At 42.8% G+C, this 25,841-nt stretch overlaps 1 protein-coding gene and 1 long non-coding RNA gene across 9 annotated transcripts in view; one reads left to right on the top strand and one right to left on the bottom strand.

Moving 5' to 3' along the window:
- Nucleotides 1-14,371, top strand: part of KIF13A (kinesin family member 13A) — a 213,367-nt gene extending 198,996 nt beyond the window's left edge. For 2 of the 8 annotated variants that reach the window (XM_058285277.2, XM_071210989.1), the window contains 6 exons: nucleotides 153-200; nucleotides 956-1,061; nucleotides 2,638-2,789; nucleotides 3,293-3,397; nucleotides 9,774-10,553; nucleotides 12,798-14,371. In XM_058285277.2, the coding sequence (XP_058141260.1) occupies nucleotides 153-200; nucleotides 956-1,061; nucleotides 2,638-2,789; nucleotides 3,293-3,397; nucleotides 9,774-10,553; nucleotides 12,798-12,818 (1,212 nt within the window). In that variant the 3' untranslated portion in view covers nucleotides 12,819-14,371. Of the gene's footprint in view, nucleotides 1-152; nucleotides 201-955; nucleotides 1,068-2,637; nucleotides 2,790-3,292; nucleotides 3,398-9,773; nucleotides 10,554-12,797 lie in introns of all 8 variants that reach the window. The other 6 variants (XM_058285276.2, XM_071210988.1, XM_058285282.2 and 3 more) reach the window with 3 other exon arrangements.
- Nucleotides 7,411-15,935, bottom strand: LOC131275334 (uncharacterized). The gene is made up of 3 exons (XR_009182767.2): nucleotides 15,732-15,935; nucleotides 12,774-13,023; nucleotides 7,411-11,239 (listed from the first exon to the last, which is right to left on the bottom strand). It is a non-coding gene; the product is annotated as an uncharacterized lncRNA (long non-coding RNA).
- Between the last annotated feature and the right edge of the window lie 9,906 nt (nucleotides 15,936-25,841).

The following is a 25,841-nucleotide window of genomic DNA, read 5'->3' as shown; positions in this document are numbered from 1 at the left end:
AATTTAGGATAGTTGTTACTCCTGGGGATGAAAGAAAGAAAGGGGGGCAAGAGAAGGGACAGGCTTCTCTTGTATCTGTGACATATTTCTTTTGGAAAAAATATTTACATTCAATACATAAACTACACTGATAAAACCATTCTCGCTCGTAGGTGTCTTCCAGCCGAGCAGACCTTTCTGGCTTAGATGAAGATGATAAGGTGCGTACATGTGAACGTGGCCAGGGTTTTAAAGCTAAGGACAGTTTGCATCATCATCTTACTCTGCAAATATTTCTTGAACATGTGTACGTTACTGAGTTAGATATAAACATAGATTAAACCCCCAAGAAGTTTAATATCTAGTCCTTAGAAACAACTCCTAAAAAATTGAAGTAAGGGTAATTAAGCTTATGATACACACGAGTTTTCTCCCTTTTGTATACCATACCTTATGTCTGTTTGACACTTTTAAATCTGTTATATATAGCATAACCACACCACTTGATTTGCCTGAGACAGTCCCAGCTTATGCCTGTTAAAGGCAAAGTTATTCATAGAACACTTCCTCTCAGCAGCATTTCTGTTTGGTCTTTAAATTATCTAGCCATGCTTGATGTATACCAAATTCCTAAATGTGCCTCTGGGAAAGGAGCAAGATGAATGAGAGCATGTAGGGGTAACAGAAAGGGATTCTACTCTATTCATAATGATTTTATTAACTCTTGAGCAAATACAACAAACTGTTAGCCTGTATTTGTTCTGGGTGTACCTTAGGTATGATGATATTTGTTATATTATTGAGTACTTTTCTACATGTTTGAAATACTTCACAGTAAAAATAAATAAAGAAGGGCATGCATCTCCATTTAAAAAGGAAAGAAATGTACACCATGGTCTCATTTCTCATTTAGAGGGACTTCACCCAGAAATTCCAATCCTGGAAAAAATAGTTAACTCATATTTTCACCTTGTAGGTTTGGTCAGAGAACCAGTTAGACATGTCAGACCACAGCTCCAGTTACCAAGACGTAGCATGTTATGGAACTCTACCCAGGGATTCACCTCGAAGGAGTAAAGAAGGTAGTGGTAAGACTGGTTTTCAATGATATTTATAGTTACTTAAAAAAAAAACAGACCAAAAAAGCCTTTCACGGATGGCATATAAGATATGGAGCTGAGATTCTAAAGGATGCAAAACACATCCTGTTCTCCTATTTGATTTCTTTTTGCTTTGTAGCCAATATATCATCCAAAAATAATAGGAAACTTTTTGTATAACACTTGAATTTTCAAATAATTTTTCCTGCATCATTTCATCCATTTGTCATTAGTTTGAGACACATACACACAAATCTTATTATCTTGTACTTAGACTTCATTCTTTACTTAAAAGAATATTCACTGCTTTTTATGTTTTTGTTTTTGTTTTTTAATGAAATTAAAGAATTTTTTTTTAAGGAGACGTTGGCTCTGACTCCTAGAGGAATTTCAAAAATAATACCAGAATGGGAAGCAGACTTGGCCCAGTGGTGAGGACGTCCGTCTACCACATGGGAGATCCGCGGTTCAAACCCCGGGCCTCCGTGACCGGTGTGGAGCTGGCCCATGTGCAGTGCTGATGCACGCAAGGAGTGCCGTGACACGCAGGGGTGTCCCCGCATAGGGCAGCCCCAGGCGCAAGGAGTGCGCCCCGTAAGGAGAGCCATCCAGAGTGAAAGAAAGTGCAGCCTGCCCAGGAATGGTACCACACACACGGATAGCTGACACAACAAGATGACGCAACAAAAAGAAACACAGATTCCCGTGCCGCTGACAACAACAGAAACAGACAAAGAAGAACACGCAGCAAATAGACACAGAGAACAGACAACTGGGGTGGTGGGGGAATAAAATAAATAAATAAATCTTAAAAAAATAATACCAGAAATTAGGGGCAAGAATATCACCTTAATATATAGTCTCCAAGTGCCTCAAGAGAACAGTGGCCTTTAGATCTGTAACTCAACTTGCTACCTTCGACCTCATGTGTGATCTACTAACGTGCCATTGTATATGTGAATTTGGAAAGGAAACACAGATGAGGGAAGTTTATTCAAACAGAGAAGAAATGAATAAAAGCAAGAAAGAACACTTGTTCTTCCTTAGTTATCTAAGCAGAGTGACTTGAGGAAAAGAGAAGCTTACAAGAGCATTTGTCTAATATTCAGTCGGTGTTTGGTGAACCTTTATTGCACTGTGTGTGGTGAAACATTCAAGAGAGGTGCCCTCTTGGATCTTAAAACCTGTCAAAATGTGATACATAGAAAATAAGATTTTAAATGATTACACATCAAAAAGTGTGTGCAGGTAATAAGAGCCCTGAGAATTCCGAGAAGTGGGAACTCCTGAGTGGAAGTAGTCTGGTAAGTGATGTTTTAGCTGGATCTTGAAAAGCAGGTCAAAACTTGGTTTCTGATTTCTTTCAGCCGTTTAATAGCATTTTTTGACTTTATGGTTGCTCTCCTTACGTGCATCTCTTTTAACGCTTAGCCAGATGGTAGCATATTGATTTCTTCGTTATACCAAATATTCACATGGTTAGGTTATTATCTCGCTTCCTGTGGGTTGGTTAAGATGCTCTCTACCTGTAAACACAATGCGTTCTTGTCTTCCCCAGGTTGCACGTCAGAGAATCCTCATGCCTTAACAGTCAGTCCTTTCAAAGCCTTCTCTCCTCAGCCGCCAAAGTTTTTCAAACCCCTACTGCCTGTAAAAGAGGAGCATAAGAAAAGGATAGCTCTTGAAGCGAGGCCTCTCCTAAGCCAGGAGGTAAATGCTTGACATGCCTGCACTGCGCGGAGGGGGCCACATCAGGCTTGCCTGCAGCTAAGTCGCGGTGTACTTTCACTCACAAACGGGCGCTGCTTGGGGACCTCAGTGGGTGATCGCTCCCTGGATCCTCTTTTCCAAGCATGCAGGGTCCTGGTAGAATTTTTAGTTTTGTTGCTACTGTTGCTTTATTTCTTTGTGTTGATGGCTTTTTTGAAGTATTCTTCATCTTTCAAGTAAGAAAGGAATGTTCCTTGAATCTTTTGAAAATGCTAGAGACTTTTTTTGTTAATTCAAGAAAACCTAATGTACTCCTTGCCACCGAATGTCATGTCGTTTTGTCAGATCTCGTCCATAGTTTAACCCTGGTCTGCAGAAATGGCTGCTGCATTGCTCACATGTAATGAAAGTGTCGCATAGCTTCTCTAACTTGCATGTACTTACTGTGGATTTCAGCGGTCGTCTTTGGTGTGTGATGCATCTGTGTGTCTTAACCTTTGCAGAGCATGCCTCCATCTCAGGCACATAACCCTGGCTGCACTGTGCCCCCAGGAAGCAATGGCAGCTGCATGCCAGTAGAGCTCAGTAGCAAACGTGAGAAGACTGTTGTAAGTTCTGGAACCATTTATGTCATATTGCCTGGTGGTGGGTTTAAGGCCCTTTCGCAGACAGTCGTCCAGATACTTTTTTAAAAAATTAAGATATAAATTGGGTCTTTGCTTTAAAAAAAACTGACCGTCAGTAATGAAATTTTGCATGAATGCGGCCATGACCTGTGATTTTTCTAAGTGTTCATTCTGTTTTATTCATTTGCTTAGAGAAAGAGGAAAGGGCACTTGAAATTATTCTGGACTCTATAAATAAAGCATAGCAAAGAGATCATTTTAACTAATATTGAAATCTTTCTAACGTACCTAAACATATTGTCCAGATTCTGAAGTTAATCTACCTAGAGGAGTTGAACTTACTTGGAGTAAGTAATCATGCATTTAGCTGTGGGTATGTTTGAAAGCTTTTTATGTTGTCTGATGCTATTGCCAAGATTATCCTGTAGTTTGTAGCTGTGCTGTAATCCATCATCGCTCATCATTAATATCTCTATAACTTAGATAGCCTGTTTTAATTAGCTGTCAAAACATATTCCAACCCCCTGGGTGCTAGCCTTGCTTTCAGGATGCTTATCTGTATTTTTCCACTGATAGGTTGAAACTGCCTGCAAGACCTCTTTCCCTAACACTTAATTTCCAAATTACAAATGTGAGAAATTGTTTCTAAAACTCAGAGTACTGTGTACTTTAAACTATAAGTTATACCTCAATTTAGAAATGAATACACCAAACACCTCTTTCTTCTCAAGCCTGGAAAGAATTCTCTAATTTCGTGTCTCAGCTCTCACTCTCCTGAGGCTTCCTAGACTAAAAAAGCCAAACCAGCATGAAGCAAATCACGGCTGCTCGGTGTGTGCCTCTGCATAGGATCTGTTGTGCTGGGCAGCGTGGGGCATCTCATTTCCCCAGCTCTACCACATCACATCCACTCCAAAGGCTTGTAACTGTGAGATCCTTTAGCAATTCCAAAACATGCTCCTAACATACACTATGCAAAGCCTAACCAGCACTTCCTCCAGGCATGCAATTGGCCCTACTCCTGCATGCTTGGGGTGCTAGTGGAGCTTCAGAAATGACCTTCTCATCCCTAATGTCCTCTGAAGAAAAGAGGAAACGTTTCTCTACTCCTTTTTCCCCCTGTCCCTCTATGTTCTCACTTGTCCCTCTCTCCCAAAGCCCATGTCCTAGTTCTTCATGGAAAAGAGTATGCCTATCAACAACTGCCCTTTCATTTCTCTGAAATCTAAATGAGCTACTCAGCCCCTTATTTGATCACTTCCTGCTTAATTAATCAGGATAGTTGGCTAGTTTGTTATCCCTTAAATTCTCTGGCTCCATGGCTAGTGGAATCTGTCTGTTTATTGACATGGCATTTGTCACCTTGGTACACAGGCACTAAATTTTAAATGTATTTAGAAAATATGTTTGGGTACAAGACAGCACATCATCATGGAACTGCTAGACGATCCTTCTGGGGTGCCCACCAGATAGTTTCCTAGTTCACAGAGTTTGTCTCGTAAGTGTTTTCTTTCCTTTCCTTTCAAGATGTTTAAATAAAAACCATCCCAAGACTTTCAGCTAGCAGAGGGTGAATGGAACCAGATTCTCCTGATGCTGGAAACTCGCACGCCATGAGCACACTAAGTAGGGTTCGGTGACCATTTTTCTTGTTCGGGTCTTTGAGCCACCTGCCTCCACCCTCTTTAGAAAACTGGTCACCGAACCCTCTTCATCTCTGAGGCTATTGGACTGTTTCATTTATTTCAGATAGCAGCTTTTCCACTATATTTTGGTAGATTTTAAGTTCGCTGCTTGCTTGACCTGAGGTTCTAGTTTCTTTTGGGGAAGGTTTATTTCCCCTCTGATATGTGGATATAAACTGTTTTCTTCCTTTGTTCCTATTTTACTTTTCCTTTCTTTTAGCCTACAGCAATTGAGGGAGTTGGAAATCATTTTTAAAGTATAATGTCAAGACATTGCCCCAGTTATTTTTCACCAACCTAATTACTGTAATAACACGTGTAATTTCACATAAACTATAGTACATATAACTGTGCTTGACTCTAAAAGTAAAATTTGGTTATCTGACCAGTTTGGGAATATATAGAAATATATTTCATGTCTTGTTTAAACAAGATAAAGTGAATGTAGCAACAAGATGCCTTTGGCATCTCTCTAAGAACAAAGAGCCCCATCCCTCAGCAGAATTGCTTCAACTGTTTCCAAAAGATAATGCGGTTTCTAATACATCCTGCTGCTGCTTGTTTCTGGCAAAGTGGGGCCGGTTCCTAAGTACCATGGACAGAAGTACAGGGAATCCTTGGCTCTAGTCCTTCTGTATTGATGGACTCATGGTGGGCACAGACCTGCTTATGAGGGAGCAAAAAATTACTCTATCCAAATGAAACTCCTTGCAGAGTCACTGCTTTAAAGTGAGTTTTGATCCTTTGTAAAATCAAGGTGTTTTGTCTATAGGTAAATATCAGCTGTATAAGTTAATTCACAAAGATTAAATCATGAAGCTTCTATAGAGAAGCTTGAGAAATCTGTGTTTCGGTAGGGCTTTAATTTTTTATATCTGTCCTTAAGACATTGTAGGCAGGTGCTAAGTCTCCTTTACCATACAGTGATAGGGAAGCAGATGAGGCTCAAGCAACTGGGCTCCTGTCTACCATATAGGAGGTCCAGGGTTCAATTCCCAGGACCTCTGGGTGAAGGCGAGCTGGCCCGCACAGAAGCGCTGGCCCTGCAGAGAGCTGGCGCAGCAAGATGTGCAACAAAAAGAGACACAGAGCAGAGACAATAAGAGTCGCAGCAGAACAGGGAACTGAGGTGGCCAAAGAGACTGAGCACCTCTCTCCCACTCCAGAAGGTCCAGCATCAGTTCCCCGTGATGCCTGAAGAGAAGTCAAGCAGACACAGAAGAACACACAGGGAATGGACACAGAAAACAGCGAGCACAAAAATAACAAGCACAGGGGGAGAAATAAAGAAATAAAAATCTTTAAACAATTTTTTAAAAAGGTACAATGTTAAAGGGAGCAGATGTAGCTCAAGTGGTTGAGCGCCTGCTTCCCCATGTACAAGGTCGTGGGTTCAATCCCTGGTATCTCCTTAAAATAAAAAGATGCAATGATAAATAGTATTTCTGGCATAAAAAACTCTACTAATCTCCGTCAATATGCAATTTAAGCCACCATCTCTTTTCTCCTTGAAGACAATAAATCGATAAACTTTCAGTCTCCTTTTAAACATTGGAAAATGTCTGATCTCAACTCGGTTCTCTTTTCTTCTGGAATAAGTGGCTCTGGCTCCTGTAGTCTTCCTTTCTGTCGTTCCTCCCCCTCCTCAGGTGCGTACCCCCTCGTCTCCCAGCCGAACTTAAGCCCTTGGGGTGCTGTAGACTTGGGTTTTACTATGTCATTCTAATGCTTAAAGAATGCTTTTTTATCTTTGTGAATTTGATAAAGTCACACTTATTAAGCCTTTTCCTACTTGATAAACTCATGATTGACTCTCTCTCTCAGCAGCTTTTCTTTCCTTTGTCTTCATGAGGGGACGTGAGACCTAAAAGGGCCCCATATTACTAATTCTCATCTTCAAATGTGGTTTCTTTGTAACAGATAACTTTTTTAGTAATTAATTGCATCAGATACTCCGGGCTTGGAGAGTTATGTTTCTTTGCCAGCTTAAACCAAAAGGAAATAGGAGATGCTCTTGAAATTCAATTTTAAGTCTAAACATGGCAAGTAGAGAATCTAGAAAATACTGGCAAAGAGACGGATTCAGACAGTTCTGCCCAATCTTTGTCCTCTACAAACATTTCCCCCATCCCCTTTTTAACAGTGCTACTTAATTTAGAATGCTGCTGAAGATAACGTGGCAAGAGATTAGTGTTGCCAGAAATTTTGTTTTGCTAATTTCAGGAAGCTTATCTCTGACAGTTGATATTTAGCTTTAATTAATAACCCTCCAAATTTTTAATTAAAAAGGAAAAAAAAAACCAAAAGGAATTAAGATTATTGATGCTTTTTAATAATTTGTATTCAAGTTTTTTTTTCACTTAAAAAAGTTATTGAAGTATATCTTTCATACATGGACATACATAAACAACAAGTATATAGTAAAAGTTGTCAACTTACAAAACAAATATGCATAACATCTTACAGGGGTCCAAATGCCATTGATTGTACACTTTTGCTAAATTATATGGTTTATGAGTAAAAAAACAATAGGGTAGGTTGGGGGAATAATATACCAAATGTAAGATGTGGACTATATAGTTAGTAGGAATACTTTGACAGTCCTCTTTCATAATTTGTAATAAATGTTTCACAATGCAAATATTGGTGCTGGGGTGATGTATGAGAGCCCTGTATCAAGTTTTTTATCAAATCAATTTTATTGGTACATATTAAAAAGCATATAATCCATCCAAAGTGTATAATCTATGGTATTTTGTGTAATCACATAGTTGTGCATTCAGCATTTCATCATTTGTATTTTCATTATTCCAATAATAAAAATAATAAAAAACACACAAAGACTCTCCTCACCTCTCAATCTCTCTTTGCTTCCCCTGCCATACATAGCTGCTACTCTCTTTCTGTCTCTCTAGTTTTTTGTATTTATATTTAGTATAGATGGAGTCAAGCAGTATGTAGTACCTTGTGTCTAGTTTTTTTCATTTAGTATATTTCCTTTTTTTTTTAACCCTTAAGGAAAAATTATTAATATATTACTATATACACTGTCCATAGTTTGCTTTGGTTGTATTTTTGCCTGATATTAATTTAACATCTTAAAATGTTAACGTACATTTGTGCAGTTTCAAAGAAAAACAGTTATATATATGCAGTATTACCAATTCTCATATTTCCATGAGGTTATTTTTTTTTAATTAAGAAACATTGAAGAGTACTAACTTATTTTTGAGGTGTTTAGTATAATATGAGAAGCAAAAAAAATTGCTATAAAATTCAAGAGATGAAATTCATCTGTCATCTGCCACATCCATGGATCTTTCTCTGTATCTGTCCTTATTTTTAGCACAGCCTCAATGAGTGAGGCTCATATTTTGGTTCCAGGCTGTTACAGTCACAGACTTGCTATATATATAAATATACAGGCATTTTAATTAACTTGCTAACTAAAACACATGACCAATGGGAAAATATCTCTCTGTGGTTTCTAAGGTCTAGTTTGAATGAAATTCTATCCACCCAATCCAAGTATTCAGTATAGTTTTAAGAGCAGGGACCCAAAGTGGCAGCTCTTTGACGGCAGGGACCGTGGAGTTTTCTTCCCTGTCACTCTTCCCAGTGCTTAGGACAGGGCTGGCACAGAGCAGGTGCTCAGTGAACGTTGAGTGAACATCACGTTTTAAAAAGAAAAGAAATACCTGCAGTATTATCAGATGGTTATGAGGTTTGGAGAAATCACTAGATAGAAATATCATTTCTTTTCATTTAACCTTGAAATACCCATATGTTTAATAATGTTTCCTGCCAAAGATAAAAGGATTGTTCATCTGCAGAGAGATTGGGGAGTTGATGACACCCGATTTTGTGTATTTACTAATCTTTATAAACAGGGGTTAAAGCTGTTGATGAGCAAGGAGGTTTTCTTTTTAACCTCATGTCTGCCTTCTCCACCTCCCAGCCAAGTATTTCTATTAAATGCTTCTCAAAAAACCCTAGAAAACTGAGGAGCAGGTGTAGCTCAATGGTTGAGCACCTGCTTCCCATGTATGAGGTTCCAGGTTCAATCCCCGGTACCGCCTTTAAAAAAAAAAAAACCTAGAAAACTGTAATTACAGATTGATTATTAGTATTTTAGTACCTTGGTATAATACTTTAGTACCTTAGGGTATAATACTAAGAACGGTTATTGAAATTGGGCTCCTTATACTTTTGCTGTCCTTTTCCTGTAAAATGGCTCAGAAATGTCTCACAAATTACATTAATTACCTTCACTACTCAGTGTGAAGAGTGCAAGAACAAATGGACAAGGGGCTCCTCTCTGCCTCTGGCTATCCCACTGCCTGTTTAATTAGGAAGAGGAAAAATGTCACAGTTGAAGACTAATCAGGAGTGACTAATTAAAAAGTCCACTGTACTTTCCGTTTCATCCATTCTCTTAAACCAGCAGAAGGAAAGTTTTCTAATCAGCCTTGAGGGACTGTGAATAAATCTTCATATTAGGTGATAATAAGTTTATGCTCAGTTCTCAAGAACATACCTGTGTGCCACAATAGGTGACAAGATTTGACTAAACACGAGAATGTGAACGCGAATGCCTTTGAGGATAGTTAGTTTGTTTCAACAACACAGTTGCTACAAGGCACTAATGACTGACTTTTACCTCGTTTCTGTAGGACTCCGAGGATGAGGAAAACGAGCTGGAGGCTATTAACAGGAAGCTAATAGGGTCACAGCCTTATGTCCCTGTAGAATTTGCAGACTTCAGTGTTTACAACGCCAGCTTGGAGAACAAGGAGTGGTTTTCCTCTAAAGCAGATCTGACGAACTCGCGGGTCTTGGAGAAAGAAGTGTCCCGCAGCCCTACCACCAGCAGTATTACCAGCGGCTACTTCTCCCACAGTGCCTCCAACGCCACCCTGTCTGACATGGCGGTCCCCTCCAGCGACAGCTCCGACCAGCTGGCCGGCCAGGCGAAGGAGGCGGACGGCGGCGAGCATTCTGGGCCGTCGCCCGTGCACGATTTCAGACCGTCCTCAAACCAGGAGTCGGCAGAACTAGAGAGAGGCTTGGTAAAGGATAAGAGCGTCACGGTGCCACTCAAGGAAAACAGTGCCTTAGCCCGAGGGAGCCCGTCATCCCAAAGCGTCCCCGAGAAAAACTCTCAGGCACCGTGGAGGACTGGCTCGTGTTTGGAACTAAATGCCTGCCCCAGCAAAAACGGCCAGCTGCCCGCCAGGGAGGTGACCGTGGAACACACCACGCACATTCTTGAGGACCATTCCTTCACGGAGTTCATGGGCGTGTCCGAAGAGAGAGATTTCGACGGTTCGACAGCTTCTTCCGCTGGAGAGCATGCGAGTAGGAGACACCTCCTGAGCAAGAGGGACAGTAAGACCGTGCCCGCTGGGCCAGAGGATGCCTGCCAGCTGCACGCGGCGTCAGAGAACGACCAGGTAACCAGCTCCGGAGGCTGCCCTTTGGGGCCTGCGCTGTCCGAGGAATTGCACAGCCGCCCCAGAGGCCCTCACCCCGGGCCTCAGGGGCAGGAGTCAGGGTGATCCTGGCAGGGTGGGCCCGCTGGGGAGCAGGCCCGCTTCCCGTCCAGCCGGTCCGCTGTTAGCGAGCACGTTTGCTGGGGGAACAAGGGCAGAGCCCTGCACTTCATTGGACCGGTGGGTTTTTGTAACTGGCGTGTGGGTTGGTGTTGAAGCAAGCATTCAGATGCGTGAGGCTCAGCCAATCTCCTGTTCATTCTCGGAGAGGTCTGGTCACTGGCTACTCTAAGCTATTCTGGTAGCATTTCATCAACTCTATGATTCCTTTGTATCATTAAGAAAAATTGCTTGGGAAGCAGATGTGGCTCAACTTTTAGAGCTTCCGCCTACCATATGGGAGGACCTGGGTTCGATCCCCACGGCCTCCTGGTGAAAAAGAGGAAGAGAAAGCATGCCCACGCGAGTGCCTGCGTGGTTAGCCAGTGCCCCACACAAGTGAGTCATGCAGCATGATGATGACGCATCAAAAGAGAGACACGGGGAGAGTCAAGGTGAAGCACAACAGAGACCAGGAACTGCGGTGGTGCAGCTGACAGGGAACCTCTCTCCCATCAGAGGTCTCCAGGATCGAATCCCAGTGAATCCTAGAGGAGAGAAAATGAGAAGAGAAGAGAACATAGATAGCAAATATAGCAGGATGGGAGGAGGGGAAGGGGGGAACATAGATAAAACAAATCTTTTTAAAAAAGAAAAGAAAAAATGCTGCCGATTAAGCTATGCCACATTATAAGTTGTAAGAGACATTCAGAGAAAAAAATGCATCATAGAATTGATGAAATATAGTAGTAATTTGGTGTTTCACGGGTGAAAAAGTGTTTCTGGAAGGGGTAGGCAAATTCTCTGAGCAATTGAAGTTTGGACTTTGGAAGTTACCCACATTGGTTTAAAGTAGTCTTTGATTTTCCATATTTTAACAAAAGGGGTTTAACAAAAATAGTGAATTGTATAAACAAGAGCTGTTTTGCTTCCGAGCACTCTGCTCCTGGGTACCATTTCCTCCCATTTCTGTTTGTTTTGTTAGTGACCACACTGCACTCCACAGCTCTGTGAGGAGAGCCATGACTTAGGTGGAAATACTGCCCTTTGTTGTGCTCAGGAAGTTCATCACTGTTCTTGCAAACTAAACATTCATTGGGTTTAAAAGTGATCAAGCCCTGTTCCACTGATCTTGCAGTGAGAGTCTGCATAACTGGCCTACATCACCTTTTCAGTCATTTCTCTAAAAAGTCCAAGGTCATGACCTCCCTGTTTTTTTATTTAAATCTTTATCATGGTAACCTGTATGCAACATAGTACCTTCACCACTTTAAATTATATCCTCATGTTATGTTATATCACCACCAAAAGATGAAAATTTTCCATCTTCTCAAGGTCAATTCTTTATTCACCCTAGGACAGTGCTTCTGAAACGTAAATGTGCATTAGACTTAATGGGGGGGGGGGGTGGTTGGAGAGGGGCACCTCTTAAAAAAAATCCAAATTCCCTGAAGTTTGCTCCCCACCCCCAAGATTTTGCTTCAGGGCTAGAGCAGGGAAGCTAAGGTTTTTCCATATACCTCAAGTAGGGATGGGGTCCTCTCTGAGAAGCAAGGCCCATGGAAGAGGGGCTGCAGCCACCCTCGTTTCACTGCCTAGATTATTTAGAGCCTGTCAGAATAGAAGTGTCTGTTTAGCTTTTCCTGTGTCCTGGCCAAAGATCTTGGTTTAAATGGAATTTACAAAAATAGCTCTTGTATTAGGGCAATGAGATTATGGAGATTTTTTTTTTCTTTTAAGAAGTTTGCTTTAGTATATTTGTCATATCATTTTTAGAACTTGTTTTGACAGTGTTAGGTTTTAGCCAAGGACCTTTTATGTACTGAAGTTTAACTTTGGTTCCGGCTCAGCTGTGATCCAATGTGGGCCCAGAGATAAGCTTTGTATTTGAGCCACTCGGGGGGGTGGCTGTCCTGTCCTTGCCTAGAAGCTTCACGGTGAGGCTGGGTTTCCCCCTTGCAGTAAATGCAGAACTGGATTCCATAATAAACCCCTTTAGGATAAGAGGACCCCTTCCGAGGGCGCGGTGGGCAGGGAGCATGGGCCCTGGTGGTGGGGAGGGGGACGAGCGCTTAAACTCACCTGAACTGAGTCTCTGCCTTCCAGGGGAGCCTGACTGCCCGGTGAAAAGTGAGCGCTTCCGCTGCAGGCCACGTGGCCATGCCCGTTCCTCCCGGTGGCCTCGAGAAAGCACCAGCCCCCATCAGTAAAACGCCGCGCCCGCCGACCTCAGCCAGCTCCTGCTCCCAGAAGTGCCCAGCACACTTCCCAGGCCACCTCCTTCCTGAGCTCGAGCAGTGGCACTTTGTCACTCGGGGTGAATTGGCAGCCTCTGCTTTTTCCAGGAAGCAAGAGAACCAAAACCCTGAATTAATTAAGTTTAGGCAGTATTTTCGTTTGCACTCACTACACACTTCACTGTGTAGAAACCTCCGCAGATTCAAACAGCAGACTTTATCCTTGTACAGTTTTAATCAGTTCTTACTGTAGAATCTGGAGTTAATACTCTAATTTTTTTAATATAAATAATATATATTATGTACATGAAACGTGTATCTATAGTTGGTCTGTCTGGAGACAGACAAGGCTGCACACTAAAATGCAGATAAAGGTGGTCGGTAGAAAATCATAAGGTACTGGACTTTGTTACAAAACAACCTGGGCAATTTCTTAAACATGAGCAAATGAAAAATATTTTATTGCATAAAAATGAGGTTGCAAATCCCTCTTTGCAGAAAGGTTACAGAAAGCTGTTCTTTATAACCAAAGACCTTACGTCAGACTGAACGTTTTTGCTGTCCACTCTTGTTTTGCGTGTGCACATGTTTGACTGCAAGTTTGGTGCCACACTTTCCTTGGCTGCCAGGCCCACGTGCGGCCGTTCTCTGTCCTGTTTCGTTGAGCACACTGAGAAATCTCACAGCGCTATTCTTCGGTCTCCCACCAGGCCCTCCACCTGCTGACTTGACATTGTATTATAACTGGTGACAGCGACTGGGCCCTGCCTGGTCCAGCCGAGCCAGGCAGGTGACTGCAGAGAGCAGTATTACTGTAAGGAAATACAAGGACCTCTGGGGCGGGGGGAGGGGATGGGGGTGGCTTTTGTTTTTCTGTGTTTTTGTTTGGGGGTGGTAGGTTTTGTTAAGGTGTGGTTCTGCTGTTGTTGTTTTACTGAATTCTGGGTAATGCAGAAGAGAGGGACCGAGCCGTGAAGTTCATGGGTGCTCATTTCACCGTGGTTGCAGAGGATGGGATCCAGATGAACCTGCTGTCCCTGACTTCATTTGTAAAATGCTCCCACCTGTGAAGAAGTCGAAGGGTAACGTGTGTGGAGAACTTTGACAAAAGTCCTTTGTGTGTCTATTCTGTAGATGCCTGTACAATTGGTTGGATGTACAGCTGTAAATGTGTTGTGAGAGCGAGAGAGAGTGCGTACAGCCTGCTGTACCTTTTTTCTTTACGTTCTCAGAATCAGTAAATACGTAAAATATTGGAGACTTTAATGAAAAGCTGCTGTTCATGATTTTTGTGTATAGTGAGCTGACTGTAGTATTTTACTATTGTCTGTTTTAAAAAAAAGAAAAAACTGTAATTTATATCCTTTTCAACTTTGTTGTATTTAATTGGTACAGGTTTTTTGCGTGTTTTAGAATATAAACTGTTTAATTCAGAACTGACAACATCGGTTGTTTGTCTTTCATAACTCTGGCATTCATTTCGGGTATAATTTACCATATGTGTATGTAGGCATGTCCTGTGTCATCAAACAACAATAACAGCTAACATTTATTGATGGTTTCCCTGTGCCAGGCACTCTTCCAAACATTTGGTATTTATTATCTCACTTAATCCTCACAGCGACAGATGCTGTTTATTAAGTGTTTGATAACCGGAAAACTGGAACACAGATTGCTTAGGGGCTGCGAGCGCTCGGTGGCAAAGCCAGGCTCTGGTGCAGGGCTCGCCTCAGTCTCTTGGTGTCCCTTGATAAGCAGTGGAGGGCAGGCTTCAGGGCATAGGGCAGAAGGGCTCGTGGAGTGTCCACAAATCCCAGGCGCGCACCTGGAGCCATGGGACCTGGGAGCTGTGCATGTTCAAGACGCTTAAACGGATCTCATTGCAGGTAAGTAGCGCCCTTCAACCCATGAAACGGTGGTTAAAGATCAGTTTAATGGGGAAGTTTTAATCTAAAGCCAGCGTTGTTACAGAATTTTGTCCAGGAAAATCCCAGTTGTTCACAGTAGCTTTCCCAAAGCCATCAAGAATTAGATCTAGACTATTCTGGACAGGAGAGTGTCTTATAAGACTACCAGGAGAAAGTAGAGCAGAGCAAAACAAATATTTTTTTTTAAATTTTACACGATGGGTGGGCTATTTAATATTTAAATGATGAAAACTAAAAATACAGTTCAAAACGAAATGAACAAATTACCATTCCCCTTACTAGTACGAGACACAAATGGATTTTGGTCATGGACATTGTCATCTGTCATTATGATCAAAAGAAAAACTGGCTTTAGGATATATTTTACTGAATAGTTAAATACAGGCATGTCCAAATTACAATATTACCACAACATACAGTTATTGTTATTTGTACACACATTTTATCATGACAAAAATAGAGCCCCGTGTTTTTCTGGAGCCAACTTTTACAGGATGAAGAACTATTTACAAAAATATTCTTAGGTTTAGGCAAAGATAAAATCTATCTTCTATAGATTATACTGCTCGAGCCAATAATTATTTTTGAAATACAATACTTAAGTTTTAGAACAGTGTTGGAAAAAGACAACTTATTACATGATTAAGTTTTAACGAAGTAAAGCTTTCTAGTCACATAATGTTCTACAATTTAAAAGTCTATACAGAAAATGAAGCAAAAACAAAAAATAGAAAAAAAGCAAAAAGCAAGTCTATAAAGAAGATGTAACTGAATAAGCATTTTTGCTCTCCTTTTCTGGACCAAGAGCTGAAGAAAAAAGTATGCCATTGGTAGCAATCATACAGAGGGATTTTTGTAGGCAGCCTTGAACTTACCTCAGTAACACTAGCACAAGTGTTTTATTCCTGTAGTGTTAAGCCGACCTTCCAAATTAAAAAGCGAACAAACAAGGCAATCTGTACGATATAAGGGTCTGCTGAGGTTTTCTCCTGGCCTGGGCAAAAGGCAGTCCCATTCCACGGCAGCTACGGTCTCTTGCTCGTGGGGTACCTGGAAGGTCGGAGGCACTCTGCAGGAGTGCTGGAAGGAGAGGCTCTGGCCCTTAATACAGGAAATGCTAAGCGGAATGAAAACAAAATCCCAAAGTCTAAATTTAACCTGCTTGTCATTGGTCAATGATTCCTCGAGGGGGGGGTAAGGATGAACTGTAGATTTCAGTGCCACTTAATCCTCCCTGTTTCCTGGATACAGGGCGCTGACTGCAGTTGAAATGAAAGCCCTTAGTTTCCATCTTTCAGATGCTCTGCGGCACACACCTACCTCTGTGTACTGGTGGCGAAAAGTGCTATTTTTACCCTCCTAAGCCTCGCTGGGTGCCTGAACCTCTGCAGCAGTTCTCCCACGTACAGGTCTGTAGCTCAAGGGGACGCTTGTCGCGCCTCCGTCACTGTAACCTGAGCCCAGCTGGCAACCACCTCCGTCTTGGAGCTTCCTGTCGGTTTCTGTCACTGAGAAAGGAATTCCTGAGTCCTAGGGGACCCAGAGGCCGATTAATAGAACAATGAATGACTTACAGAGAAAAAAGTAGGTTTTGAAATTGGAGTAACTAGAGAGACAAAAGATAACCTGGACTGGAAAAGGGCCCAGTTTGGTTTTATAATACAAACCAGCCTGACCCTTTCACGGAACCTAAAATGCTTTGAACAGTTCAGATTTTAAAACTAGAAAGCATTAGTGCTACAACAACTTTAAACAGTTTTGGGGGGCCTTCATCCCCTAAAAACCTGCCTGGAAAAAACCATAGAGCTGTTCTCAGGTTTCTTTTTCCCTGTTTATCGTTCCCTAACCCAGCATGAGGCCTTGGGGATATCACTTTTTCATAAAGTTTTTAGTCACAGAAAAATACATCTGAACCACATTGTTTTTCTGAACGTTTTGTGATTGACTAGTCAACCTTGTTGAATCAACATAACTCTACTTAGAGTGTGGTCAACCACGAAAAACCCGAGTGAAATTGCTTAACCACAGCAATTAGCAAGAAGAGAGCAGTTCACCAACAATGAGTATGTAAGAGCTAACCTCAGCACAGCTTGTACCCAAGGCCACCTTGATGATACTATCACAGGATGCCAGTTTGTCCACATTTTTTTCTAGTCTTTACATATGGTAGTGCATAGTTATGAGAAAGGTACCACACCTGTTACCTATTACTGCCCCACAAATTACTTAAACTCAGCAGTGTAACATAATAAACATCTCACACAGCTTCTGTGGGTCAAGAATTCAGGAGCTGTTTTGCTGGGTGGGCTGTCTCTGGTCTCTTCTGAAGTTGCAGTCAAGATATCAACTAGAAGAAATGGATGTGGCTCAAGTAGTTGGGCTCCCATCTACCATATAGGAGGTCCAGAGTTTGGTGCCCAGAGTAAGCTGGCCTGCACGGCAAGTTGGCCCACATGGAGTGCTAGCCCACGCGGGAATGCCACCCCACGCGAGAATGTCACCCCACGCAGGAGTGCCGGCCAATGTGGAGAGCTGGCGCAGCAAGATGATGCAACGAGAGACACAGAGAAGAGAATAAGAAGACGTAGCACAACAGGGACCTGAGGTGGTGCAAGAGAGTGATCACCTCTCTCCCACTCTGGAAGGTCCCAGGATTGGTTCCCGGAGCCGCCTAATGAGAATACAAGCAGACACAGAAGAACACACAGCAAATGGACACAGAGCAGACAATGGAAGGAGCGGGGAGAAATAAATAGAACTTATTTTTAAAGATGTTAGCTAGAACTGCAGTCATTGGAAGACGTGACTTCCAGGGTGGCTCACTCACCTCCCTGCAGCTTGAGCAGCCTCGTGATGTGGCGGTTGGCGTCCACAGAGGGAGGAGGGCAAACAGAAGCTGCAATGTCGTTTATGACCTGGCATCAAGTCATACTCCATCCCTTCCACCACATTCTATTTGTTGGAGTCACTGAATCTGTTCCCACTCAAAGGGAGGAGAATTAGGCTCTTCCTTTTGAAAAGAGGAGCATCAAAGGATCTGTAGACTTGGTTTTAAAACCTCTGTAGGTAGTTGGGACTTACATAGTTGAGGTCATGGGGTAAAGCAAAGCTAATTACCTATGAATGAATACAGGGCTCCAATTCTTAATGGTTTTATTTTTAAACAGGAGGGTCAAATGGAAAGCCGTATTCCATGGAAGAACTAGATATACAAATAAAGAAAAAGTGAAAATACCAGGATTATGTGACAGTGTAAATTATAGCCAACAATCAAATCACAGTCCTATTCCTGGTGGAAGCAAATAAAAACTTTATTGTATTTGTATTTATAGATGTATTTTCTCATTTCTTTTCAGATATGCTTCATTTGAGGCACAAACACTGGGTACATTTGATTATTTTGCTCCAAAATAACTGAATTTTGGGAAAATCAACCCCCTATTTATTAAGGACAAAAATATTAATGATTAGTTTTAGGAATAAAATTACCAACAAAATAAGAGTTTACGAACATAGGGCTTTTTTTTGCTGAAGATATTTACGAAGATAGGATTATTATTATAATATGATAACACTTTTCAAATGTTTGGAAATAGGGAAAAGGGGTTCAAGATTCTTGCAGTTTGTAAAAGGATACTTCATAGCCCAAACAGGATAATTGGAAATCTGAAATCAAGAAAATTTAAAAGAGAATAGCTTAAAAAGGAAAACAGGTTAACAAAGAATTTTTAAAAATAAACTAAAAATATACTAAAAATAGTACAGATATGTGTGGTTTCTTCCTATCATTAATTAGCTGTTTCAGGTAAATATTCAATCAACTCAAACTCCCCGTTAGGGCCCTTTCCCCTCTCAGTATCTGTCCCTTAGGTGCTCCGCTTCCTAGGATGGTTGTGCAGGGCACCTTCAGTTACCTGTCAGCCAGGAGAGAGATCTGTAATGTCCTCTGCTGCCTCCCACCGACCCAACTTCCAGCAGGTAGGGAGAACTGCAGGTAGCCGTGTTCCTCCTCTTGTTAGTTTTCCAGCTGTAAAATACCCCAATGGGTTGGCCTCACAGAAATTTACTGGCTCCCAGTTTCAGCAGCTGGAAGGCTTGCCCCCTCCTAGAGTCAGTCTCTGCTGGCTGGCTGGCAACTTGGGGTACCCTGGCTTTTTCCTCATGTGGCAATGCACGTGGAGGCATCTTCTTTCTCTTCCAGGTTCTGTTGACTTCTGTATTAGTCAGCCAAGGGGGAGCTGATGCAAAGTACCAGAACTCTGTGGGCTTTTTTATAAAGAGTATTTATTTGGGGTAGAAGCTAACAGTTACAAGGCCCTAAAGAGTCCAACTCAAGGTACCATAAGAGGTACTTTCTCACCAAATGTCTTTTGCCACGTGTTGAAGCAAGATGGTGGGCAACGTCTGAGGGTTCAGCCTTCCTCCTTCCTCTTAAAGCTCGTGGTCCCAGTTTCTTCTGATCTCAACTGCAGGCTGCCATTGGGCTCAGCTCTCTTCCCGGGGCTGCAGCATCCTCTGTGTGTCTTCTCTGATTCTACCCTATGTGAGAGGCTGTTTTATCAGCCCACCAAGGGGGCTGGGACTCAACGAAGAGTCAGGCTCTAACGACATGGTTGAATCAAAGCCCTGATCTTGATTCAATGATGTAAAAGTGAAACCTCTAAATTTAATACAATCAAAGTCATGCCCAGAGGAACAGACCAGTTTACAAACATAATACCTCTTTTTGGAATGCATTAAACAGTATCAAACTGCTTCAACTTCCAACTTCTTTCTCTGTGGCTTTTCTTTCTGTGCCCAGTTTCCTTTGCTTCTAAGGACTTCAGGCCTATTGGATTAAGGTCCACTCTCATTTGTTTGGGCACAGCTTAACTGACAACATCTTCAGAGGTCCTATATACATATAATCAGGTTCATGCCCACAGGACCAGGGGTTGGGACCTGAACCTGCCTTTTGGGGGGGCACGTGACATAAACCCCAACAGCCCTTGGGCCTAGTCAGCTCAGCCAAGACTCCATCTCCTCATGGGTGATCTCCAGCCTTTAAGGCGATGAAAAGTCCCCTTGACTTAGGGTTGGGATATTCTTGATACAGATACTTTAAAAAAGGAGGGTGGGGAATAAATCTATTCTGGCTTAAAATGTGATAAAAAGTATGAGTTTAAACCATTTTTAACTAAATGGAGCACTTGGAGAATGTTATTTTAAATCAACAATGTGTGAGTATTAACACACGGGATAACCTGGATGAATTTTGAAGACCTTATGTTGAGTGAGGTAAGCCAGGCACTGAAGGACAAATATTACATGACCTCACCAATCTGACTTAAGCAAATTGAGCAGACTCACAGAGCTAGAGTCTGGAACAGACAGGTTTACAGGAGACAGAAAGGGAATAGAGGGTGGTTAAAATAAAATAAAACCAACAATTTGTGAAACTGGTACATGCACCTGGATTCCTGATAGGAATAAAGCCTTAGGTCTCTCTGATACCCTCCAGCTCCTTCATTGAACAAATAACGTCTATGGTCTACCTGCTGTGTGCTAGGGCATGGGGCCTACAGGGTTAAAGAAAATAGTCTTTGGTCCTGCCTGCACAGAGGAGGCAGTTTAGAGAGGGACAAAACCGAAGAAGAAAAAAATAATTATACAATCAAATCCCTTGCTGATTGCACTTGTAAGTGGCACAAAGGAGAAGTAGGGCATACTACGATGGTGAACAAGAGGAGAAACTCAAGCCTGAGGGTTTATCAAAGGCTTCCCTGGTGGACCTGGCTCAAGTGGTTGAGCACCTGCTTCCCACATGGGAGGTCCTGGGTTCAGTCCCCAGTGCCTCGTAAAAGGCAACAAGCAAACAACAAGCAAACAGAAGAAAACAGCTCAGGGGAGCCCATGTGGCTCAGTGGCTGAGGGCCAGCTTCCTGCATACGAGGTCCCAGTTTCAACCCCCGGACCCCAGTACCTCCAAAAAAGAGAAAAAGGCCTTTCCTTAGGAACTGGTGTTAGAGCTGAGACCAAAAGTCTAAGTAGGAGTTGGCCTGGTGAAGGGGGGGAGGCCCAAATGGGGAGAAGATGATATGGGTTTGAATTGGCTCAGTAGAAGGAAGAATGAAGGTGACATACTGAGATCATTTTTACATGACTGCTAGAATGTGGGGGGTGAATACTCACTCACAGGATTGGGTACAATGGCATCGTTAGTTAATATGAGGAATATGGGGGGAGAAAAAAATCCTTGATTCCATTCAGCTGTTCTCCTGCTTCTTTTTAATATGCAATAAAAACAAACAAGGTACAACTTAAATGTATTTTAAAATTTATCTTTACCAATATAAATAAGTAGCCAATTTTATCATCATAGCCTTAAAACTGATCTCTTGCCTTCGCTCTTTTGCAAATCCTTCACATGGTCAGTAGGGTTAGCTCTTTGGCTAACAGTTTTGCTCAACGATTACTAACTGCCAGCTCTGTCGCCTGCCCTTTCCATGCATTATCCCACTTAATCCTCAGAACAATCTGTAAGATAAACATTATCTCCGTTTTATAGGTGAAGAAATGGAAGAAAAGAGATGAGAAAATGGCACGACCTCAGAGAGTCTTGTGCATGGCAGTTGCGGGCGTGAAGCCTGGGTGACTCCAAAGCTCAGCCTGTTCCTTTATTATTTTTTTAAACAAAATATTTGACATCATTACTAATTCTTATGAAATTGATGGTACTAATTTCAAATACCTTGTTCCCCTCCCCTCCCCCACCCTGCTGTTTTTGCTGTCTGTGTCCATTCACTGTATGATCTTCTGTATCTATTGCTCTCTCTTTTTTGTCTTCTCTTCTCATTTTCTCTCCTCTAGGATTCACTGGCATTTGATCCTGGGGACCTCTGATGAGGAGAGAGGTTTCCTGTCAACTGCACCACGTCACTTCCTGGTTTCTGCTGCACTTCACCTTGACTCTCCCGTTTGTCTCTCTTTTGTTCCATCATCATCTTGCTGCATGACTCACTTGTGCAGGCACTGGCTCTCTGCACAGGCACTTGTATCACCACACAGGCACTCAGCTTGCCACACAGGCACAGGCTCACTGTGCAGGCACGCTTTCTCTTTTTCTTTTTTCACCAGGAGGCCCCAGGGATCAAACCTGGGTCCTCCCATATGGTAGGTGGAAGCTCTATCACTTGAGCCACATCTGCTTCCCATAAATACTTTTTTTTTCCCTCTCCCCTTTGCCCCTCCCCCCAGTTGTCTGCTCTCTGTGTCCGTTCGCTGTGTGTTCTTCTGTAACCACTTCTATCCTTATCAGCGGCACTGGGAATCTGTGTTTCTTTTTGTTCCATCATCTTGCTGTGCCAGCTCTCCGTGTGGGCGGCACCATCCCTGGGCAGGCTGCACTTTCTTTCGCGATGGGCGGCTCTCCTTACAGCGCACACTCCTTGCGTGTGGGGCTCCCCTACGCGGGGGACACCCCTGCGTGGCAGGGCACTCCTTGTGCGCATCAGCACTGCACATGGGCCAGCTCCACACGGGTCAGGGAGGCCCGGGGTTTGAACCGTGGACCTCCCATGTGGTAGGCGAATGCCCTATCCATTGGGCCAAGTCCGCTTCCCACAAATACTTTTTTTTAATGATTTTTTGTTAAGCTTTGGATTACATAAATGTTACATTAAAAAAATAGGGGACAGAGTTTTGCTCCTGGAGCCCTGTAAGCACACAGAGAAGCAGATACGTGAGGAAAGAGAGCAGGCTCCATTAGACAGGGCAGAGGCCCCGGAAAGAGAGGCGAGCAGTTCGCCCAACAGTTTACAGCTGGCCTTGTGGAGAGAACAGAGCAGCTGAGCTCCGAGAGAAATGGGAGAGAGACAAGGCTTGTCCCAGCGACAACTGATATTGGAAGAAGCTGGGACCACAGTGCCTTAAGAGGAAGTGGAAGGCGGAACCCACAGAGCCTTGGGAGGAGGAGGAAGACTGAACTCAGACATCGCCAGCCATCTTGTGTCTACACATGGCAACAGACTTTGGAGAGGGAAGTCATTTACACTTTATGGCTTGGTAACTGTAAGCTTCTACCCTAAATAAATACCCTTTATAAAAGCCAAAAAATATATATATATAGGGGATTCCCAAATGCCCCTCCCCGTCTGCCACTTTCCCTTTAAAGCCCTTTCTTTTGAATCAGGCTAAGCCCCCTTGACCTGGCTCCAAACCACCTTTCCAGGCCTCCTTCCCACTGATCCTGCCCTCACCCAGGCTCACTTTAAAATCTAGGGCTCCATGCTTACCTCTATCTCTAAGACTCTCACTCTTCAGTCTGCACGTTCTTGATCCTGCTAAGCCAACATCTTCCTCATTCTTCAAGAGCCAGCTCAAAGCCACCTCCTCAACTAAGTGTGCCCTAAAGCCCAACATCTCTCTTCAGCTTCTTTAGTACTCAGCTTTTCTCTCTAGGGATTTCAGTTTATTTTGCATTGTAATGCGTTTACATGTTTAGTTTGCCAATTAAACTCAGTTCTTTTTCTGTATTTACACATCACTACCCTTTGCCACAAGTTTAGTACGGAGTTTTGCATATGAAAAGCTCTCAGATATAGGTCAAAATTTGATGTTTTTAATTTAAAAAAAAGCAGGTGTTCGTTTTATTTACATTTCTGGCTAATTTGCTCTTAAAGTTTATAGAAGGAAAAGGGTCCTAGATATGTAACAATAGAATACATTTCCAGTCAGCCAATTCAGGAAAACATAAAACCAGAGTAGAGACCGTACAAGACTCTCAGTTTCAGGGGCATTGTTCCAAATCAGTTATAAATCCACTGATAGGAACTGAGATAACCTTACGTCTTTGCAGTGGAAATCAGTGACTTGAGACGTTACCTGTCCCCAGAGGATGCATGGGATCATCCACTGGGATTTGGTAAGGAAAGGTTAGAACTTCATATTCTGTGTTTTGCCATAATCATTTGGTTTTATCCTGTGACTGTACCATAGTTGTAATTAGAGTAGCTTTAGAGCATATTTTTTAATTTATTAGGCCAAGCACCCACCCACCCCCCCGTTCCTTTTTAAAAATGCCTTGGCAATTTTAATATGGTCACCCTTTTAAATTAAATTTAGAATCATTTTCCTTGTTGCAGAAGGGAATATTTTCTCTGTGTAAAAAACATTTTAATGAGCTTTCTGAGATAGGAAGCTCACTAAGTTTGGCTGGAGTGGGCCAGTTTTTGACATGATAAATGCCGAAGTGGCTTTGCATATTGTAGCACTAAGAAAACCCAGTAGAGCTTAAATTTTAAGACATTAAATTATACCTCTTAGTGTTAGAAAATGTCAGTATACCTCTTGCATATGTCAGGAGGTACACAGAGCTACAGATTTAACATGAACCTGAACAGCCACTCCACCCAAGTATGTGTAACTACGCGCTCATCATCTATACCCTCACATCCATCATTACCATCACATCCGTCATTGTCCTACATCCGTCATTACTGTACATCTGTCATTGTCCTACATCCGTCATTACCTATACACTCACATCCGTATCACCTCAAGACTACCCAGTCTTAGGTGCCATGCAAGTTTTAAGATTAACTGAGGAAGAAAAAACTAATGAAAATTTCCAGATGCTTCTTAGAAATGTCACCCTGATGTTTACCTTTCTTTGTTTCATCCTGCATAAAAGCTGTGAGAAAAACCCTTAACAGGGAGGCTGAATGAAGTTAACCTACAGGTCCTGGCAGGACACGCCTACATCCTCAAAGGAGCCTTGCTGGGCCTGGCAGAAAGCACTGAGAAGTTTGGAGTGCCAGAAGAAATAAAACAACAGGTGCCAGTTGAGGGATGGGCTACAGGAGACCTCCGGAAGTGAGAGGCATGCAAGAGGTAAAGGTAAATAAAGTGGATGTGCCTCACGTGATTGGGCTCCATCTACCGTATGGGAGGTTCTGGGTGCAGTTCCCGGGGCCTCCTGGTAAAGGCAAGCTGGCCCGCACAGAGAGCTGGCCTGCGCGGAGAGCAGCAAGATGACACAACAAAAGAGACGCAGAGGAAAGACAACGAGAGACACAAGAAACCAGGGTGCTGAGGTGACTCAAGCAATGGAGAGCCTCTCTCCCAGGATCAGTTCCTGGTACCTCCCAAAGAGAAGATGAGAAGACAAGCAGACACAGAAGAACACAGCAAATGGACACAGAGCAGACAGCAAGCGCAGGCAGCATAGAGGGCAGGGGATCAATTAAATAAATCTTTAAAAAAAATAATAAGCAAAGGTAAGACTGCAGCCAAACAGCACTCTCCACACTTAAAACAGCACCCACTTAGACAGGACGCTAAAGCAGGCCTCTCACTTCTGATTAAGAAATTTCTTAGCTGGGGCCTAATTAGACCCTGCCAGTCAGACTTTAACACACCTATACCACCAGTCTTAAAACCTGGCCTACAAGAGTACAGATTTGTACAAGATTTAAGAGCTTTCAACCAAGTAGAAGATATCCATCCAATAGTCCCCATTCCATATACACCCCTTGTCAATATCTGAGGTGCTTACGCTTGGTTCACTGTTTTGGACGTAGAAAGAGAATTACAAAAGTTTTTTGCCTTTGAATGGGAAGATCCGGGTACTGAGACAGGTTAGTACAGTGAAAGAGGGAAGGCAGCTGAGACCCGGCAGACAGCATGGCGGCAGACAACATGGCGGCAGGCAACATGGCCGCAGACAACATGGCCATGAGACCCCACTGGAAACCTCCTGAGGGGAAGGCTACTGGAAAAGATTCCTTGAGACCCTGGTCACAAGATCCCGTTTGGAACTCTTTCTGGGCTCAAGGGGAAGTCCTGGATACTTTCAAACAAAAGGCCTCCCAATTGGCCCCCTGAAAGCTAACAGGTGGGGCAAAGAATCTGAAGAGCCAACTGCTGGGACCCCTCCCTGACATTGTGAAGGCGGCGGAGTAAAAGTCTTTAAAAGGCCTAACCCAGAGCCCCAAGCACATATCTCA

This window comes from Dasypus novemcinctus, chromosome 22 (genome assembly GCF_030445035.2).
Source record: "Dasypus novemcinctus isolate mDasNov1 chromosome 22, mDasNov1.1.hap2, whole genome shotgun sequence".
NCBI lineage: Eukaryota > Metazoa > Chordata > Mammalia > Cingulata > Dasypodidae > Dasypus > Dasypus novemcinctus.
Note: the sequence above shows the minus strand (reverse complement) of the source record. Positions and strands in the feature narration are given on the sequence as shown.